This window comes from Tenrec ecaudatus, chromosome 4 (assembly GCF_050624435.1).
Source record: "Tenrec ecaudatus isolate mTenEca1 chromosome 4, mTenEca1.hap1, whole genome shotgun sequence".
NCBI classification, from domain to species: domain Eukaryota; kingdom Metazoa; phylum Chordata; class Mammalia; order Afrosoricida; family Tenrecidae; genus Tenrec; species Tenrec ecaudatus.
The window spans coordinates 173,499,440-173,514,864 of record NC_134533.1 but is presented as its reverse complement, the minus strand read 5'-3'; the positions used below and the strand labels follow the sequence as shown (position 1 = coordinate 173,514,864).

At 39.9% G+C, this 15,425-nt stretch overlaps 1 protein-coding gene across 1 annotated transcript; it reads left to right on the top strand.

The window, feature by feature from the left end:
* The first annotated feature begins 444 nt into the window (after window positions 1-444).
* On the top strand, window positions 445-1,108 carry LOC142445341 (calmodulin-1). Its single transcript, XM_075547079.1, has one exon. It carries the CDS (start codon window positions 507-509, stop codon window positions 954-956), a length of 450 nt encoding a protein of 149 aa, XP_075403194.1. The 5' UTR covers window positions 445-506; the 3' UTR covers window positions 957-1,108.
* Window positions 1,109-15,425: the final 14,317 nt, after the last annotated feature.

Sequence of the window (15,425 nt, the reverse complement as noted above, 5' to 3'; positions counted from 1 at the left end):
AATACATAAAGAGAAACCCAGTCCTACAAAAGATCCTTTCTGCTCCAGTATGGGCAGAAGATCAACACTTATGGAGGGCAAATAAGAGACCATCACATAGAACATCTCGACCCCTAGGACGACAAAGAGGAAATAGCCCCCAGGATAGCATCAGCTCAACAGTGGAGAGATGGCAAGCATAAACCACCCACACAACATGGATAAGCTGATAAGATAGGTAGATAGGAAAATATCCAACACAAAAGGTACAAGATGACATCACAGAGTCCACAGATGCATATAACACTGAATATCAATGGCCTGAACTATGGCATTAAAAGGCAGAGGCTAACAAACTGGATCAGAAAACATAACCCATAGATCTGCCTCCAAGAGACTCATCTCAAGCTTGCAGACAAAAAGAGGTTGAGAATTAAAGACTGGAGAAAATATATACCGAGTCCGAGTGGAGCTAGCGAGCCGAGTGGTTGTGTGAACGCGTCTCCGAGACCGGTAGCGCTTGCAGCATGGCTGACCAACTGACTGAAGAGCAAATTGCAGAATTCAAGGAAGCTTTCTCACTATTTGACAAGGATGGTGACGGAACTATAACCACAAAGGAACTGGGGACTGTCATGAGGTCTCTGGGGCAGAATCCCACAGAAGCAGAGTTACAAGACATGATTAATGAAGTAGATGCTGATGGTAATGGCACAATTGACTTCCCGGAATTTCTGACAATGATGGCAAGAAAAATGAAGGACACAGACAGTGAAGAAGAAATCAGAGAAGCATTCCGTGTGTTCGATAAGGATGGCAATGGCTACATTAGTGCAGCAGAACTTCGTCACGTGATGACAAACCTTGGAGAGAAGTTAACAGACGAAGAGGTTGATGAAATGATCAGGGAAGCAGATATTGATGGGGATGGTCAAGTAAACTATGAAGAGTTTGTACAAATGATGACAGCAAAGTGAAGACATTGTACAGAATGTGTTAAATTTCTTGTACAAAATTGTTTATTTGCCTTTTCTTTGTTTGTAACTTATCTGTAAAAGGTTTCCCCCAACTGTCAAAAGAATATGCATGTATAGTAATTAGGACTTCATTCCTCCATGTTCTCTTCCCTTATCTTACTGTCATTGTCCTGAAACCTTATTTTAGAAAATTGATCAAGTAACATGTTGCATGTGGCTTACTCTGGATATATCTAAGCCCTTCTGCACATCTAAACTTAGATGGAGTTGGTCAAACGAGGGAACATCTGGTTAGGCCTTTTTTTCAGTAGTTTTCTTTAGGAACCGTCAGCATGTGGTTGTTGAAGTGTGGAGCTGTAACTCTGCGTGGACTAAGGACAGTCAACAATATGTACTTAAAGTTGCACTATTGCAAAACGGGTGTATTATCCAGGTACTCGTACACTATTTTTTTGTACTGCTGGTCCTGTACCAGAAACCTTTTCTTTTATGGTTACTTGCTTTTTAAACTTTGTTTAGCCACTTAAAGAAAACCTGCTTATGGCACAATTTGCCTCAAATCCATTCCAAGTTGTATATTTGTTTTCCAATAAAAAAATTACAATTTAAAAATAAAAGAAAAAAGAAAATATATACCAAGCAAATGATAATGCAAAAAAAAAATGGGGTAGCGATCTTAATATCTGACCAAATTAACCTCAAGATGCAGGTCATAACAAGAGACGAGAAAGGGCATTATATAATGCTCAAGGGAACAATAGACTAAGAACCAGTGAGCATAAACATATATGAACCTAATGAGAGACCTGCAACATTCATAAATCAAATACTCCAAAAGATGAAAAAAGGGATCACAGGCTCTACAATTACAGTTGGTGACTTTAATACGCCACTCTCTGAAAAAACAGATCATTGGGAAAGAAACTCAACAAGGAGGCTACAGATCCAAATAGCACAATTGGATGACTTGACTTGATAGAGCTTTCCACCCACATGCCAATTAATTCACATTCTTTTCAAGTCCACATGGAACATATTCAAAAATAGACCACATGCTGGGACACAAGTTGACCTTGAGTGAATTCAAGCACATAGAGGTTATACAGACATCTCTCTCCGATCACTATGCCATAAAGCTGAAAATTAACAGGACAGTGAAGAAAACAGGGCAAACAATTGGAGGATGAACAATTTCCTATTGCAAAAGGAGTGGGTATTGACCCAGATCAGAGATGAAATCAGGAAGTTTCTAGAAACCAAGGAGAGCGAAAATACGACGTACCAAAACCTGTGTGATACAGCAAAGGCATTTATCAGAGGAAGGCTGATAGCAATAAATGAACACATTAAAAAAGAAGAGAGACTCATGGATGATATGCTGACACAAAACTTACACCAATTAGAGCAGAGTCAACAGAACAACCCTACTAATAGCAAGAGGATAGATATAATAAAAATCAAACCCGAGATACAGAAGAGGGAAAACAAGAAAACCATGGAAAAATTAATGCCACTAAAAGTTGGTTCTTTGAAAGAATTAAACCTAACCAAGGAAAGGAAGGAACAAACGACATTTGCAAGAATGTGGGATGAAACAGGGGATATTACAACTGACCCTAATGAAATCAAAAGGATAATTACACAGTACTATGGAGGTCTATACTCTAACATATTCAACAATTTGGAAGACATGGACAAATATTTGCAAACACAGTCCCTCCCTCGAATGTCCCAGATGGGTGTCAAGAATCTCAACAGACCCATAGCAATGGAAGAAATAGACAAGGGAATCAAGGGAACACCAACAAAAATCCCCCGGGCCAGATGGCTTCACAGGAGAAATCTACCAAGCATTCAGGAAAGAACTGACACCAATCCTATACAAACTCTTCCAGAACATAGAAAAAGATGGAAAACTCCCAAATTCTTTCTATGAAACTAGTTTAACTCTGATACCTAAAGTGGGCAAAGATGCCACAAGAATCGAGAACTATAGACGAATATCCCCATTGAACATTGATGCAAAAAATCCTTAACAAAATACTGACCAGGAGAATACAACAGCATATTAAAAAATAACTCACCATGACCAAGTGGGATTCATTCCAGGGATGCAGGGATAGGTCAGTATACAAAAGACCATCAGCTTTAATCTCCACATTGGCAGGAAAAATTATAAGAACCACATGATAATATCGATAGATGCTGAAAAAGCATTCAACAACATCCAACACACATTCCTGTTTAAGACACTCAAGAAGATAGGAATAGAAGGAAAATTCCTCAATATTATAAAAGCCATATATGAAAAACTAATAGCCAACATGGTAGTTAATAGACAAAAGACTAAAACAATTCCACTGAAAAAGGGGACCAGACAAGGAAGACCCTTGTCCCCACTCCTATTTAACATCGTACTGGAGGTCCTATCTAACAACATAAGACAAAGGAAAGATATTAGAGGTATTCATCTGGGGAAGGAAGAGATGAAATTTTCATTATTTGTAGACAATATGATTCTATATATTGAAGATCCCTTAAACTCCACAAGTGGAGTGTTGGAAGCAATAGAGGAATATGGCAGAGTGACAGGATACAAAATCAACAAACAGAAGTCTATTGGACTGCTCTATACATCAGACAAGATCACAGAAGAGAAGATTAAAAAGGTTGACCCCTTTACAATAGCCAGGCACAAATTGAAATACCTAGGGATATACCTGACTAAAAGAATGAAAGATTTGTATAAGGAAAATTATAAAACATTACTACAAGAAATCAAGAGTGACCTCAACAAATGGAAGAATATCCCATGCTTGTGGATTGGCAGACTCAATATAGTAAAGATGCTAGTTCTGCCCAAGGCACTATATAAGTTCAATGCTATCCTGATACGAATACTACCATCCTTCTTCAAAGAATTGGAAAAACAGATTACCAACTTCATGGAGGGCCAAGAAGCCCATAATTAGCAGAGAACTCCTCAAGAAGAAGGACAAAGTGGGAAGGCTTGCTCTACCTGGCTTTAGCATAGTGTATACAGCCACAGTAGTCAAAACAGTGTGGTACTGGTATAATGACAGAGCTGAAGGCCCAGAAATAAAAACATCAGAATACAGGCAACTGATCTTTGATAAGGGCCCAAAAATATTAAATGGGAAACAGATGCCATCTTCAATAAATAGGGCTGGAAAAAATGGATATCTACCTGCAGAAAAATGAAGCAAGACCCTTACCTCACTTCATGCACAAAAAATAACTCAAGGTGAATCACAGACCTTGAGATAAAACCCCAAACAATTAAGGTCATTAATAAGGGAATTGGGACAAACCTGAGAACCTTGGCACAGGGTATGCATAGGATATCAGAAATAGGGAAGGATACAAAGACAGAACAATCACAAATAGACAAATGGGATATACTAAAGATAAGACACCTGTGTAAATCAAAAGAATTCACCAAGAGAGTCCACCGACTGGGAAAACAAATCTTTCACAATGACACATCAGACAAAGGCCTTATTATTAAAACCTACAATACTTTGAAAACTTACAATAAGAGAAAAACTAATTGCCCACAGAGGAGGTGGGCAAAGGACCTGAACAGAAGTTTCACAGGTCTGAAGTCCGAATGGCCAATAAACATATGAGAAAATGTTCCTGATCATTAGCCATAAGAGAAATGCAAATCAAAACAACTGTGAGATACCACCTAACACCCTCAAAGATAGCCCAATTCAAAAAATCAGGAAGCAACAACTGTTGGAGGGGCTGTGGTGAGATAGGAACTCTCATCCACTGCTGGTGGACCTGTAGGTATTTACAGCCACTATGGAAATCGATTTGGCAATTTCTCAAACAGATGGAAATAGAGTTACCATATGACCTAGCAATCCCCCTACTGGGCATATACCCAGAAGAAGCAAGAAACAAACCACGGCCAGACATCTGTGCTCCAATGTTCATTACAGCATAGTTCACAATCGCAAGGAATTGAAAACAACCCAAATTTCCATCAACAGAAGAATAGATTAAAAATTGTAGTACATACATACAATGGAGTACTATGCATCGCTAAAAAGCAGTGAGGAGCTCATGAAGCATATCTCCACATGGGAAGAAATGGAGGAAATTATGCTAAGTGAAGTAACCCAAGCACAAAAGGACAAGTATAACATGAGTCCACTGAGGGAAGTTATATATATGAGAACAGAAAGGTAAGTGCAAAAGGGGCACAGGGAAAAAGCTACTGTATACAAACACTCCAGGGGTGAGGCCCAGGTAGCATGGCAGGGGTCAGACAAAATCCAGGGGTACATTTGGTAGCGAACTAAAAAGGCAGCAGGGAGGGAGGAAAAGGGAAAGAAAAAAAAAGACATGTGGTGGGGGAACAGGGCACTGACCCACCCAACAGGAGGGTATTGTTTGTGTCTCCACGGGGAAAGAGGAACCAGATTTAAAGCCAGTACCAGATGAATGCAGTGTGCCGGCAAGGAGTGGGGAGCCCGTGGAGGGGCCTGAGGGCTCAGGCCCCATATCAGCTATGTGGCCAACTGCCCCTCCCCCCAGAAGAATTTACTTGAGAGGACAGCACTGAAGCTGCAGCTAGGGGAGAGGGTCATGTCTGATCAGAGCAAATGGGAGCAAATGAAGGGAGAGGAAGAGAGAGTGGAGCACATCCTGGCCCAACAGGCCTGGAGGACTATATCCCTGCTCTGAACTGCCAATGCACAGAGTGGACAATATGGCTGATCCCACTAGGAGACATGCCATCCCTTGATGGCCCAGGAGCCTAAGGGGGACAGCATTGGAGACTCAGTGTCAGTACTGGCCCAGAATGACCCTGTGACACCAAGGCAAACCACAAAAAGAGTGCGGCAAAACAACCATGGGAGCAGAGCAGGAAGCCCCTGAGGGAGTACAAAGGACAGACTCTGGGGCCAGAGCATGGTACCCCATTGGACCTGACCAAAGGGCATGCCTAGAGATCAAAAATTAGACCTTGATCTATTTACAGGTTTTTCTTTCTTTTTAAATTTTTTTCTTTTAATTAATTTATTCTTCTATGGGTAATTGGTTTTCTTTTTTGTTGTCATCGCTTTGTTCTCATTCATCGCCTATTATCTCTACAGATCTATCTAGATAAGATAGACTGAATAGTCTGGAGGAGAAAACAATGGGACCAATGTTTCCAGGGAGACAAGGGAGAGGGACAGGCAGGGGTAAGGAGGTGGTGCTGACCAATTCAGGGACAGGGAAGCAACAAGTAATCCAAAATCAGTGACAAGGAGGGTGTGAGTGGCTTGGTAGGGATTCAGCAAGGGCAGTGTAACCAAGAGAAATTACTGAAACCCAAATGAAGGCTGAGCATGATAGTGGGACAAGAGAAAAGTAAAAGGAAATAGAGGAAATAACTAGGCACCAAAGGGTATTTATAGAGGTCTAAAGACTGGAATGTACATATGTAAATATATTTATATAAGAATGTGGTGAAACAGATCTACGTGCATATAGTTATAGGTTTAGTATTAAGGCAGCAGACAGACATTGGGCCTCCACTCAAGCACTTACTCAATGCAAGAACACATTGTTCTATTAAATTGGTATTCCAGGATGTACACTTTCCCAACACAATTGCTGAAGAAAAAATGTGTGCATAAGCAAATGTGGTGAAGAAAGCTGATGGTGCCGGGCTATCAAAAGATTAGGGTCTGCAGTCTTAAAGGCTTGAAGATAAACAAGCGGCCATCTAGCTGAGAAGCATCAAAGCCCACATGGAAGAAGCATACCAGCCTGTCTGACTACAAGGTGTAGAAGGGACCGGTTATCAGACATCAAAGAACTAAAAATCATATCAGTGGGTGCCCACCTTCCCAATACAATCACTGAAGACAAACGTGTGCATAAGCAAATGTGGTGAAGAAAGCTGATGGTGCCCAGCTATCAAAAGATATAGTGTTGGGGGTCTTAAAAACTTGAAGACAAACAAGCAGTCATCTAGCTCAGAAGCAACAAAGCCCACATGGAAGAAGCACACCAGCCTGTATGACCAAGAGCTGTCAAAGGGATCAGGTATCAAGCATCAAAGAACAAAAAAATCATATCATTGTAAATATGGGTGAGTGCAGAGTAGACTCAAAGCCCATCAGTGGGCAACTGGATGCACCCTTACTGAAGTATTGTAGGGAGGAGATGAGCCAGTCAGGGTGCAGGATAGCAATGATGAAACATATATCTTTCCTCTATAAATGCTTCCTCCCCCCCACTATCATGATCCCAATTCTACCTTTCAAATCTGGCTAGACCAGAGGATGTACATTGGTACAGATAGCAACACAGGGAATCTAGGACAGATGACTCCTTCAGGACCAGTGGTGAGAGTGGTAATGCCTGGAGGGTGGAGGGAATGTGGGGTAGGAAGGGGGAACAGACTACAAGAATCTACGTATAGCCTCCTCCCTGGGGGAGGGACAGCAGAGAAGAGGGCGAGGAGAGATATCCGATAGTGTAACATATGACAAAATAATAATTATTTATGAATTATGAAGGGTTGAGGAGGGAGGGAAGAGTGGGGAGGGAGGAGGGCAATGAGCAGCCAATATTAAGGGTTCAGGTAGAAGGCAAATGTTTTCAGAATGATGATGGCAACAAATGTGCTGAACACAATGGATGTATGTATGGATTGTGATAAGAATTGTACGACCCCCAATAAAATGATTTTTTAAGTCCACTTGTATAGTCACTATTTATGTTGCTTAAAAAAAGTTTTTGTGAGGAACAAGTCATTTACCTTGCATAATTCTATCATGTGACCTCCAGCTGCCTTTCTACCACCAAGGCCATATTTTCCAACTATAATTTCTTCCTCTCTGTTTCCAGTTTTTGCATTCCAATCACCAATAATTATCAATCCCTCTGATGTACATGTTTGATGAACTTTTAACTGGTAAAGTTGATAAAATTCTTCAATTCCTTCATCACTGACTTTAGTGGGGTAGGTAAAAGTGAATAATAGTTCCATTAACTGAATTTCTTTGTATATGACTATATAGTATTTTATCACAGGCAGCATTTGACTTCAAGATAGATTTTGAAATTTTTGAAATTTTTTTATGATAAATGTGATGCCATTCCTCTTGAATTTGTTATTTCCAGCGTAATAAGCCATATGATTGTCTGAGTCAAAATGGCAAGCACAAATCCACTTCAGCTCACTAATGTGCAGGATATTGATCTTACTGTGTTCCATTTCATTTTTGTTGCTTTCCAATTACCAAATTAACACTTTGTACATTTCACCTTGTGATGACTTAAAGATGTTTATAACTCTTTCTTATTTTAAGCCATGTGGAATCAGCAAATGAAAGTCCTGGAGGCTTTACTCCATCCATAGCTTTATGGTCCACTCTACTCTTAGAAAGGATCTCTTCCTCAGTCGAACTTTGAGTTGCTGATCTGAAAGGCTTATTTTGGGGCACTGTCTCTGGCAATGATTGGCTGCTGTTTATAAGGTGTTTTAGTGATGAACACTCAGAAGTGGACGACCTATTCCTTCTTCATAGTCTGTTATTAGCCTGAAAGCTCCACTGAAACCTGTTCACCTTGGCTGACCCTGAAGGTATTTGAAATGCTGAGATCATAGCTTCCAGGAGCCCTGGTGGTGTCGTGGTTATGAGTTAGGCTACGATCCTCATGATCTGCACTTCAAAACCACCAGCAGCTCCAGGAGCGAAAGACTGGGCTTTCTATTCCCATAAACCTTTACGGTTTCAGAAACCCACCCAGGGTCACTACGAGTCAGCGTTGACTCAATGATAGTGAGTTGGTTTTTTGTTTTTTATAGCTTCCAGCATAAAAATAAGACCCAAGAATCTACATATAACCTCCTCCCTGGAAGATGGACAACAGAAAAGTGGGTGAAGGGAGACGTCGGACAATGTAAGATATGACAAAATAGTAATAATTAATGAATTATGAAGGTTTCATGAGGGAGGGGGAGTAGGGAGGGAGGGAGAAAAATGAGGAGCTGATATTAAGGGCTCAGGTAGAAAGCAAATGTTTTGAGGAGGAGGATGGCATCAAATGTACAAATATGCTTGACACAATGGATATATCTATGGATTGTGATAGGAATTGCAGGAGCCCCAATAAAAAGATTTTTTTTAAAGAAAGGAAACATCCCAGTGGTGGTCCCACCGAAGACCATAAGTCCCTCTTCAGACTCATGCGGTCACATACAATGATGCAGAATGTATTAATAGCACAGGCTGGTGGATGTAAAGCTGTGTGTATCCAATGGTGGTGGTAACATTACCAGGCTCTGGCACCTCTCAGAGTGGTCCACAAGCAGGAAGGTACAGGTAGAGAGAGGTTCCTGGGCCCTCCTTATAAGAAAGTCATGCTTACAAAGAGGAACCATCAGGCTGTAAGCCTTTGTATATCTAAAAGTTTACAAAGAATTATGTAATTGCCACACTGATTCCAACTAAGAATATCTTTAATGTAAAATAAATGTATATTTCCATTTTTTAAAAATTCTTTCCTCATATTGATAAGTATTTTTATTTTCCATTAAAAAACCTGTTTTTAAAATCTTTGTAACAACCAATAAAATCCATATTGATCACAAAGTCCATTTCTTGTGCACACATAGGATGCTCATGATTTGGGAGCTGATTTGTAGTTAAAATCAGCAATAAATTGATTTTATATATTGTTCAGAATAAAGTTTCTCATTTGAGTCTACCCCAAACATATTTTATTTGTTGAATAGTACAGTTTATATACCAGCCATGATTTCAGCTTCTTTGATTTGTAAAACATGCTCATGAATAACAGAGATATAGGAAAATTGCCTTGTATAAACCTCAGGCGATAGATTATGTATGTTCAGTCTGACAGAGTACCATTTGTACAATATTTATCTGGCATTTGAACTGTTAATTCCTTTGTAGTAAAAGAGAATTCCAGAAACATATTTTAAGATATTCTATATTATAAAAATGAAATTCTCCTCAATAAATTAGCTACATAATTAGAAATGTTGACTAGTTTAAAACAACTTAAAGTCTTATTAAAATATACTAATTGTAATTTAATACTAATATTTCAATAATGCAATACAAATTATCTCTATCCTACTAATGAAAAGCAATGCAAACATAAAATTTTTGACATGTATTTTAATCATGTTTTAAGTGCTTGTGTTTAAATTAATAAGAAGCAGAATTCAAAATTTTAAAAAAGACCCAAACCATCACAATTTGACAAACTGACAGACAAATGGGAGAAGCTAGGAATAGAGTTTATGTTTTAAAGTAAGTAAATAAATAAATAAGAACAAGCAACTGAGACTTTATGTGCCGAGCAAGGTGATGCGTTTAGGTCAAGTCAATGCAGAAATAAACCTAAATCTCTTTTATCCCAGTGCCCAACCTACTCCTTCCACCCTCCTGTTGTCATGCCCCCACATCTTCTGGGTATAGCTGACTATTTTTACTCATTGTAAGTCCTAGTGACCTAATGGGTGGTTTATATTTACCATAATATAAAAATGTCAAGTGTCTCATGCATACAGGGAGTCGTCAATCATTACTTGATGAATAAGTGAATGAATTATGTGTCATTTTTTAAACTAAATTATGTATTTCAAGGACTGTACAACTGAGATCAGAGTTTTCAAATCTAAATGTTAAGAAGCCCTGGGAGCAGAGTGAATCTTTCCATGAGAACATTGCCTATTAAATAAACTTCAAACAATTTCCAGTATTGGTTTCTGTAATTTTTCTTTCAATGCAACAAAACATGCAAAAGCTGTTTATTCAAACTGTGAAATTTGACTTTGCTTATTATGATAGATTAGGGAGTCAGCAGACAATGGCAGACAAGCTAAATCTAGTCCACAGCATGGATTTTTGTTTTGTTTTGCCTCAAAAAAAAAAAAAAGCAAACAAGCCAGGGATCATATTTTTATTTTCAAAGAGGTGTCAAATAAATAAGTAAATAAATGTATGCATGAGAGACAACCTGCAAAGTGTCTGACCTGTCACAGTCAAAGGTTACGGACATCTGCCACGTATGATAGTCATCAACTCTGCGCCTGCCGGGTCTCTCCTGATATCAGTGATAGATCTCACTGCCTCGGGCCAATTGGTTCATGGAGGGGGAAATTTATTTTACTCTTCACATGTAAAGCACAAAGAGATACAGTATATAAATATATGACGTGTTTGTCGTATTGATATTTCATGGGGAGATGGTTGGGGCGGTATGTAAAAGTCTCCATAAGGGAACTGTAGTGAATAGCAAGGTTGAGAAACACCATGGGAAGCAATAGCTAACAGGGTGGGCTATCAAAGACTCTCATACTTCAACTTGTGACTGAACTTGGAGCTTCCTTTTCCAGTCAGAAACACCGGTGGCATACTTAACTAGTCAGAGCCGTAACGGAGCAACCCAAACGCTGCCAGGCCAAACCGCTGTGCTTCACGCTCTAGGTATCACGGCTATTCAACACAAAGCCAGGAAATATATTTTTTCATGGAGAAGCTCACTTGCGTGACCCCCACTCAGGCCTCGCACTGTCACGAGTGAACACCCCTAGGTTCTCTTCCAACCTCAACGAACCCTTTTCCACGTAGGACTGTGGCAAATCCAAAGTGCCACGCCAGAGAAATAATGGGCAGTCAGAAATGTCAAGGCCCTCTTGTCCTCTGTAATGAAAACTCACGAAAGAGTTGGGTTTCACTTCTACTCACTCGAATCCACAGCTCTCCAGAAAGCCGCTCTTGCTATAGTCACGAGGGAGCTCTGTGCTGACAAATCCAGTCGACGTTTGCTCTTCTCTTGCTTGACCTCTGAATCCTCGGAAACAGCCTCGCCTTCATTTCTTTCCTCTTTTCAGCAACTACCCATTTGGCATCTGAGATAGTTACGGTTTATTGTGCCAACCTGGCCGATAAACACATGTGGGAGTAATTGAAGGGCAGCGAGATAAATGGCTCTGTGAGGCTCGCCTTTCTAGTTCTCAGGTCTCTTGCTTTCTGATGGTCAGACCAGGGTGCAGCTGCCTTAGCCAGTTCCCTGCTTCAACTGACAAGGCTCACTTCCTGCAAGACATTCCCTAGGAGAAGCCACATGAACCTACCCCGATGCAGCCCTGCATGCTGGAGCAGCCGTGTGGAGACCCCTGCCAGCACTGAAATGCTTACAGGCTCACAGATTCGGCTTTCCTCCTGCAGTCGGCATCATAGTGTGTGTTTTGTGAGATGGAGGAGGACTTTGTGGATTGGTGTGAGACATATGGGCTAGTGTTAGACTTGTGGGCTTGGGCAGCACTGGGTTGGGATGCTTTCTTAATGTACACTTACCCTTTCTATAAAACTCTCTCTTATACATGAGTTTCTGTGGATTTGTTTCCCTAGTTTACCCAGACTGACACAGCAGCTAATCATAAAGTCAGTAAGTTTAAAACTTCCAACTGATCCATGGCATTAAGAAGAGGCTTTCTGCTCAAATAACAATATACAGCCTTGAAAATCCACCTGGGCAGTTCTACTCTGACCTACAGGGATGCAGTGAGTCAGAAAAGACCACATGTGGCAGTGAGTGAGTGCATAACTGCCAATCCTTTCAAATTTCCTTTTGGAAATTCCTCTTGCTAAATCTGAATCTTGGATGTGAGAATTCCCTACAGCAGTCCTAGTGCCTGTCTCTTCCCTCTCAGTGTTATATGATTCATTCCATCATATGCTAAGGAAAAAGAAACATAAGTGAAACACACAGTCTTAGCCTGGGATACCCATGGAAAGTAAAACCTGAGACAGGGGCTTCCATGCAATTCATTTGGGGATAATAATCTCTCCAGAGAAGAGAGTGTGGTCGGAACCAGTAAACTAGAAAAGGAGTAAAATCCAATAAAAGGGTTTATTATCAGTAAGTCTCTGGGCCACTGTAGTCCAAGTCTCGAACCAAGGTTGTTTGAGTGGCCCAGTAAAATAAATGTACCACAAAATTGTCCAACTGGAAGACAGAGGGGAGACCTTATTTTCCATCACTGTCCCTCCTTAGTCATTCACCTTCTCACACACTCCATGCTGTCATGTCTGGATTCTGTGAGGTTCCGGCAGAATGTGGGTAAAGGATCAAAAACATAGGCGCTGAGGTGTAGAAGTAGCCAATGTTTCTTGTAAATCTGTTAGATAAACAAAAGTAAAGTGTTACTCCGTCCTTGTCTTTTATAGTATGAGAATGAGAGTATTGTCTAGACTTCGATAAGGTAATTATTTCTAGGATACTTTCTAGAGTAGCCACAAAGAACAGAAATACTGTATATAACATTAAACACTACAGAAAATGAAATGTAAAAGATATCTCAACAGATAGAAAGGAAATGGGGATTATGTACTAGTATAAAAAGTGAAAATAAAATAAGGTGATATATTTAAACCCATACATATCTATAGTTATATAGATGTAAAAGTATTACATTTCCAGTTATTAGACAAATATCAATAATTTGAAGTACAAAATAAGTAAAATTTTACCACTGTATTAAAAAAAACCTGGTTAATATGATGAGAAACTTGTTAATGTGCCATGAGAAATTAAACCATCTCATCTCAGACTAATATATGAGCAAAAAAATTCAAACTCGCTACCATCAAGCCAATGCCAATTCATAGAAACCTTACAGGACAGGGGAGAATTGCCTCATCGAATTTCTGGGATGGTAACTATTTACAGGTGTAGAAAACCCTGTAAGAAAGGCTGGTAATTTCAAACTAATGGCCCAATACGTAACCACTACCTCACCAGGCTCCCTAATAAATAAGTAGAACATAATAAATCAAATTATAAGCAAAATACTTTAGAAAAATTGACAAGATTATTCCAAATTAATCTGGAGAATATTCAAGAATATGAGTTTAAAAATGGAATCATTCGAGATGTTAAACTATCCATAAAACTTTCAGAGTAAATCTGTATATCACCCCAACTTGTCCATGAATAGTGTTTAACAATTTTCCAAACACTTGTACATTTATTATCTCATTTGATAATAAATTTCATGAGGATTTTATAAAGGAAAAGGCAGAGGCTCAGAAAGAATGACTTTTCCAAAGTTGCCCAGCAAGTGAAGAAATCTAAACCTAAGCTCAGCTCAAATTCAGTGTTGGTGCGATACCTTATTTTATGATATCTACGATGATGACATCAAATTAAATGTATGCACCAATGGCAAAAGCTCATGCTAAAGAAATTGAAGAAGTCTACCAACAAATTCAGTAGGGAATTGATCAAACATGCAATCAAGATACGTTGATAATTATTGGTGATTGGAATGTAAAAGTTGGAAACAAAAAGTAAGGAACAGTAATTGGAAAATATGGACTTGATAGAAATGAAGCTGGCAGTCTTATGACAGAATTTTACAAAACAAACAAACAAACAACACAAAAGGTCACTATATACATGGACTTGCCCAGACAGAACATACAGAAATCAAACTGACTATCAAGGGTAAGGCTGTGTAGAGAAGAGGTATAGCTGTAGCCCAGGTGGTGACGGAGCATGGTAGTAGGGCAGGAGGAAAGTCAAGGGAGATGGAGGAAAGAGCTAGGAGTCAAAGGGCATTTATGGAGGTCTAGACAAAGACATGTACATGCAAATATATATAGGAGGATGGGGAAATAGATCTATGTGTCTATATTTATAGGTTAATTATTAAGGTGGTGGAAGGACCTTGGGCCTCTACTCAAACACTCCCTCAATGCATGAATACTCTCTTTTATTAAATTGGAACTCTATGATGCTCACTCTCCCGACACAACTGCTGGAGCCAAAGGGGGTGAACAAGTAAATGTGGTGAAGAAAGCTGATGGTGCCCGGCTATCAAAAGAGATAGTGACTGGGGTCTTAAAGGCTTGAAGATAAATAAGCGGCCATCTAGCTCAGAAGCAACAAAGTCCACGTGGAAGAACACACCAGCCTGTGTGATCGAGTGGTCCCGAAGGGATCAGTTATCAGGCATCAAAGAACAAAAAATCATATCATTGGCTGCACACCTCCATGATAGGATCACTGAAGACAAATGGGTGCATAAGCAAATGTGGTGAAGAAAGCTGATGGTGCCCGGCTATCAAAAGAGATAGTGTCTGGGGTCTTAAAGGCTTGAAGGTGAACAACGGCCATCTAGCTCAGAAGCAAAAAAGCCCACATGGAAGAAGCACACCAGTCAGTGCGATCACATGGTGCCAAAGGGACCAGGTATAAGGCATCATGCAAAAAAAATAGATATATATGTATATGTATATATCTGTGTGTGTGTATACCATATTGAATGAAGGGGGAAGTGCAGAGTCGAGACCCAGGGCCCAAGTGTCGGCCACTGGAGATCCCCTCATAGAGGGGTTTAGGAGAGGAGATGGGTCAGTCAGGGTGCGAGGTAGTACCGAAGAAGAACACAGC

Excerpts from the sequence above, each read along its gene's own strand:
- LOC142445341 (XM_075547079.1), top strand. The coding sequence starts at position 507 with ATGGCTGACCAACTGACTGAAGAGCAAATTGCAGAATTCAAGGAAGCT.